Source organism: Serinus canaria, chromosome 25 (genome assembly GCF_022539315.1).
Source record: "Serinus canaria isolate serCan28SL12 chromosome 25, serCan2020, whole genome shotgun sequence".
NCBI classification, from domain to species: Eukaryota; Metazoa; Chordata; class Aves; order Passeriformes; family Fringillidae; genus Serinus; species Serinus canaria.
In genome coordinates, this window is record NC_066338.1 from 2,851,820 (window position 1) to 2,857,841 (window position 6,022).

The window sequence follows — 6,022 nt, forward strand, 5'->3', positions numbered from 1 at the left end:
CCTGCCCTGCTGGGCACCCCCCCCCTTCTCCTTCATGCCGGCCGCACTATCACAGGCACAGGCTCTGGCTCTCTCTCCCTCTCTCCAGGGGGGGAAATGGAGGATGGCTGCCCGAAGCCCTTACAATGTTCTTCTCCACCCTTGGGCCCAGGCCTGGCCTACCTCCCTCCGGCCGCATGGCTCCCCTCCCCCCCTGCCCAGCTCGGAGCCGGGCAGGGAGGGTTTGAGGGTCTGCTCAGTCCCAAACCGGAACTCAAAAAGAGAAATTCCCTGGGGAGTTCACAGCTTTTAACCCCCTGTGTTCTCAGAGGCGTATCCATGCCCTCAGTGGACAAACCAGGTGCCAATATTAAAATCTGAACACCGATTGGCTTGACCACACCATCACAAAAAACTTCATTTCCTCTCAAACCACGACAACACCTTGGAGAGGGCCCAAAGATCTCCCAGGCTGGGGTTTGCAGGCTTCAAGAACATAACCCATGGAGGTTGATGTGCCTGGTCTCACTTGAGAAGAGACTGAGGACAGAACAGGAGTGGCCTGGCAGGGATTGAAGGGCGGATTCAGAAATGGTAGAGCTTTTTCTCCATAGTGGGAAAGAGCCAGATACAGAAATGATACCACAAATGCCGCTGGGGAGGCCCAGTGTGGACACAAGGAGACAGGAATTTCTCTCCCAGGGCAGGGCTGTGGTGCAACACGTCATCCCAGAAGGAGTCTGGGTCAGCCCAAGGCTTTGTGTGGGCAGGCAGAGGCAGGCAGGAGGCAGAGCTGTCAGCAAAGGAAGGGGCCAGCCAGCTGGGGCAGCCGGGGGATGAGCACAGCCTGCAGGGACAGAGGCGCAGGGCAGGGACACCGTAGCACAGCCTGGGCTGCACAGGGCACAGCCATGGGCAGCAGCTGCCAGGCCCTGACAGAGCCAACTTGGGCAGCACTTGGGCCATGGCTGCTGGGCCTGGGCCTGAGCCAGGAGCAGGAGACAAGTGACCCTTGCAGGCCTGGGGCCTCATGGCCTCCTTGTCCCTGCTCAGCAGCCTGGCAGGGGCCGCCCCATGCTCCTGCCCTTGGCATTGCCCATCCCCACATGCCAGTGCCCATCCCGGGAAGAGCCCTGAGCAAGGAGGGAGGGACAGGATCTGCCTGGCCAGGGGCTGGGGCTCAGGCCTTGGCCCTTTGCATTCCTGAAACACATCCAGCTTTGCTCAGCACCAGAGACACCTTGGCCTTGTTTGTGCCCAGCTGTCATCACTGCCTCCAGTGTTCTGCTCTACCTGGAATCTGGGGACACTTTCTCAGTCGTGTTCCTCAGTGAGACCCATTAAAATTTGAAGAAACTTTGGAGCTTAATTTTGAGTTTGAGTTTTTCAGAAGTTTTTTGAAGACTCTCTCAGGGACGGAGTCTCTTGTAAACAACACCAAATCCCTGAGAGGGTCATTAAAGTCCTTGTGCTGTGTCTGTGCTGCTGAGCTTTAAAGGAACAGCTCTTCCCAGGACCAGCTCCTCTCCCAGCCCAGCAGGGCTGAGGGCTCTGCCTGCAGGCACTGAGGGGACAGGAGCCAGGCAGAGAAAGGCTGAAGGCAATCAGGATTGGGAAGACATTGAGCTGAGACTTCACTTGGGGAAACATCTTCACAGCCCACTATGTGGTGAGTCTGTGGATGCAGGGATAGATTCCCGGTGCTCCTGGAGGGATCTCCTGAAGCTGACCCAGGACAGGACTGATGTGACTGTAAGGATGGCTCTGCTGCCCTTTCTGCTTTGGGGGAGGATGTGCTGCAGAGCAGGGCTGCCCTGGGCACCCTCAGAGGGACAGGGCAGGATGGCTCCTGCTGCCAGGGATTGCTGCAGGGGGTGAAGCTGGGGCTGCAGCCAGGGCTGCCCAGGGCTGTCCTGCAGAGCAGGTCCTGCAGCCCTCAGGGCTCTTGGCCAGCCCAGGGCATGTGCCACCTGCCAGGGACAGCTCTCAGCCTGCCTGGCAGCTCCCCATGGATGCTGCAGGGCAGCTGTGGGTGCAAGGATTTACTCCTGCCAGGGCAGCTCCTGCTGCTGTGGTGAGGTGCAGTGTGGGCCAGGGCTGCTCAGAGCTCCAGCTCATGCCCAGCTCATTTCTGAGGGGACTTGTCATGAGCACATCCAGGGCAGGAGTTTCCTGCTTGGGTCTCTGCTTTCCTGAATCTGTGCTCCCACTTTTCCCTGGCTCTGCTTGGTGGCCATGGAAACTCAGCTGTGCAGGGCAGAGCAGGGACTGAGACTCTTAAACCATCACCCTGAGGATTCCTGGGGACCTCAGCAAGTGCCTGCACCTGCCCAGCCTCCAGACCCATCCAGCATCACCTTTCCATGGTGCCCAGGCTGGGGGAGCTGTTCTTTCATCCCTGCAGCCCCGAGCAGCTGCAGGGCAGGGCTGGCCCAGGGGCTGGGCTGGGCTCTGGCAGCTCTGGCAGGGAAGGAGCCCGGGGCCACAGGAGCAGCTTGGGCTAGGACAGCTCCAGCAGCAGAGCCGTGGGCAGGGAGGGAGGGAGGATGTGCTGAGGGAAGCCCTGCTGCAGGGCAGGTGTGGCACCTGCCAGGCCTGCCCTGCAGGGCAGTCACTGCCCTGAGCAGCACAGCTCTTGTGTCCCCTCCCAGCCAGCACAGCCCTCAGCCCGGGGGCTCGGGGCCCTCAGTCCCTCCTGGGCTGGCAGAGCAGCTCCAGAGATGAAGGGCATCTCTCTGGCCATGTGCCCATTCCCTGCTGACCAGGGCATGAGGGGCACTGTCCTACCCTGCTGCTGCCTGGCAGGGGCTGGGCAGGGCTGGGCAGGGAAAGGCTTTTCCTCAGGCCTGGCTCTCTCTCCCCTGCCTTGCCCAGGTGCTCCTGGCAGTGCTGAGGGGCTCTCTGCAATGGCAGTTCCAGCTGCAGGGTCAGGACCAGCCCTTGGGCTCCTCCTGTGCAGGCTGAGCACAGCAATGGGGTGTCCCAGCTCCCTGTGCCCGGGGAGCTCTGGGCAGGGCAGCCTGGGGGGCTGGCAATGAGCCCACCGTCCTGACTTAGGGAAAGTCAGGAGCCACTTTGTGTGCCAGGGATCCCTCAGCTCTCAGCAGTGTCTCCTGGCTGTCCAGGGTAACATGGGAGTGGATTTTAGAAATGAGCAAGTTCAGGGCAGCAGGAACAGGATAGAGGGACAGAGCAGCTCCCCTCAGTCTGCACTGAGATTCAGACAATCCTCCTGCCTCACTGGACTCTCAGTTCTCCACAGGTGCAGAAGAATCTGTTGTTCTGCCTCCTGCAATCCCCATACTTCACCCAGGCAGCTCCTCTGCTTTAAATGAATATTCTTTATCAAAGTTCAAGCACCAGGACTGGCCCCTGCCCTCACTGTTGCCCTGCACTGACTGGGGGTCAGGGCTGACTCCCAGCTGTCCTGTAGGCCAAGGTGCAGCTTCTCACACAACATTGGCCAGCAGCAATCAGGGTTCCAGCAACCAAGGTGAAGGAAGGTCCCCTAGACATAGACGGGGGGGGGGGTGTTTGGGGGCAGGAAAGGGTCTGTGAGAAAGCTCCCCTCCATTGCCCTTTCTTTGCTCCTTCTGTAGGTTGAAATGTGCAGACACAGCAAATGTCCAACAGCAGCTCCATCAGCCACTTCCTCCTGCTGGCACTGGCAGACACGCGACAGCTGCAGCTCCTGCACTTCTGCCTCTTGCTGGGCATCTCCCTGGCTGCCCTCCTGGGCAACGGCCTCATCATCAGCGCCGTAGCCTGCGGCCACCACCTGCACACGCCCATGTTCTTCTTCCTGCTCAACCTGGCCCTCAGTGACCTGGGCTCCATCTGCACCACTGTCCCCAAAGCCATGCACAATTCCCTCTGGGACACCAGGAACATCACCTACTCAGGATGTGCTGCACAGCTCTTTCTGTATGTATTTTTTGTTTCAGCAGAAGTTTCCCTCCTGACCATCATGTGCTACGACCGCTACGTGTCCATCTGCAAACCCCTGCACTACGGGACCCTCCTGGGCAGCAGAGCTTGTGCCCACATGGCAGCAGCTGCCTGGGCCAGTGGCTTTCTCTATGCTCTGCTGCACACAGCCAATACATTTTCCCTGCCCCTGTGTCATGGCAATGCCCTGGGCCAGTTCTTCTGTGAAGTCCCTCAGATCCTCAAGCTCTCCTGCTCCAAATCCTACTTCAGGGAACTTGGGATCACTGTGATTGGTGCCTCTTTAGCTTTTGGCTGTTTTGTGTTCATGGTTTTCTCCTATGTGCAGATCTTCAGGGCTGTGCTGAGGATCTCCTCTGAGCAGGGACGGCACAAAGCCTTTTCCACCTGCCTCCCTCACCTGGCCGTGGTCTCCCTGTTCCTCAGCACAGGCACATTTGCCTACCTGAAACCCTCTTCCATCTCCTCTCCATCCCTGGATCTGGCCCTGTCAGTTCTGTACTCGGTGGTGCCTCCAGCCCTGAACCCCCTCATCTACAGCCTGAGGAACCAGGAGCTCAAGGCTGCAGTGTGGAGACTGATGACTGGACGGTTTAAAAAGCATTAAACTGGTTGCCAATTTCTGCAAATCACTTGTAATAAAAATCATCTTTGATAGTTCTGTTGCTTTGGCTATTTTTTTCCTGTTCTTTCTTTTTTTAATATTCTCCCTAAACCAAGGCCATTGTTTGTGCAACTTCTCATTTTGTTTTTCTCTACCTTTGCTGTGGCCTCAGACTGTGCCAGTGAGGAGCTGTGCTTCATTGGTGCTTTCAGATGAACGAAAGGATGTCAAAGCAAAGTTTTCTGCAGAGATCCCCCCTCTTGTTGCCTTCTCTGGAGCTGCAGCAGCAATGTCTGTGGGCAGAGCTGGGGACAGATCAGTGCTGGCACAGCAGCTGTGCCCAGCAGCAGCAGCCCTTGGTATTGCCAGTGCTGCTCCCGTGGCCCTGCCCCGCTGCCCTGGTGGCCCTGGTGTTGCTGTAGGGCCTGAGTGCTCTCGGGGCCGGGCACAGCCCTGGGGGTGGCAGTGCCAGGGCTGCAGCAGGGACAGGCCATGGGCACTGCTGGGGCAGCACTGACACCTCAGGCCAGGCCCTGGGGGCTCCAGGCTCCTTGCCCAGGCTCTCTCAAGAACATGGCCAGGCCAAGGCTCAGCACAGAAAAGCCCTGTGAGCAGCCCCAGGGTGGCCGTGGGCAGGCTGGGGGCAAACAGCATGGCTGGTGCTCTGCAAGGGCCTTGGGGGAGGTGGGAAGGAGCAGCAGAGCAGGGGCTGATCCTCCAGGTCCCTTTCTGCCTGGCTGCTGTCCATCCACTCTGTCCCCAGTCTGTACCACCACAGGGGTTGTTTTTGGCCAAAGTGCAGGACTCAGCACTTTGTCTTGTTCAACCTCACCTTGTTGGATTTGGTCCCTGGATCCAGCCTGTCCAAGTCCCTCTGCAATGCCCTTCTACCCTCCAGGAGATCCAAACTCACAGCCATCTTGGTCACCGTGGTTCCACGAGGCTCTTGAGTGTCACCAAGGCCCCTTTCTTCCATGGGACCCATTAGTGATAAAATGTAACTTGCATCCTTGAGCCCCGCAGAGTCACAATGGCACCGTGGTCCCCCAAGGCCCTTTAGTGTCACAATGGATCCTTGGTTCCTTGAGGTCTCACAGTGTAGCAATTCTCTCCTTCATTCCAAAGTGTCACAGTGGCCTCTTGGTCCCAAGGGGCACCACAGTGTCAAACATGTTTCCTTCATTCCATCAGACCTTGCAGAGCAACACTGGCTCCTTAGTTCCATGGGCCCTGCAGTGTCACACTGGCCTCCATGGTTCCACAAGGTCACACAGTGTCTCAGTGGTCCCATTGCTCCATGAGGCCCCAGAGTGCCCCAATGGATTCCTGGTGGCGCAGTGTCACAATTGTACCCTTAGTTCCACAACTCCCTGCAGTGTCACAATGGCCCCTTGGTTCCATTGGGCCCCAGGGTCTCACAAAGGTCTCCTTGGTTCTGCAGTGTCACAATGGCTCCTCAGTTCAACAAGGCCCTGCAGTGTCACAGTGACT

At 58.2% G+C, this 6,022-nt stretch overlaps 1 protein-coding gene across 1 annotated transcript; it reads left to right on the forward strand.

Moving 5' to 3' along the window:
- The first annotated feature begins 3,582 nt into the window (after window positions 1–3,582).
- On the forward strand, window positions 3,583–4,534 carry LOC115485581 (olfactory receptor 14A16). The gene has a single exon (XM_030241518.2). The coding sequence runs from the start codon at window positions 3,602–3,604 to the stop codon at window positions 4,532–4,534; it is 933 nt and encodes a 310-aa protein (XP_030097378.2). The 5' UTR covers window positions 3,583–3,601.
- The last annotated feature ends 1,488 nt before the right edge of the window (window positions 4,535–6,022 follow it).

What these genes read in the sequence shown, in the direction of transcription:
- LOC115485581 (XM_030241518.2), top strand. Translation starts at nt 3,602, where the DNA reads ATGTCCAACAGCAGCTCCATCAGCCACTTCCTCCTGCTGGCACTGGCA.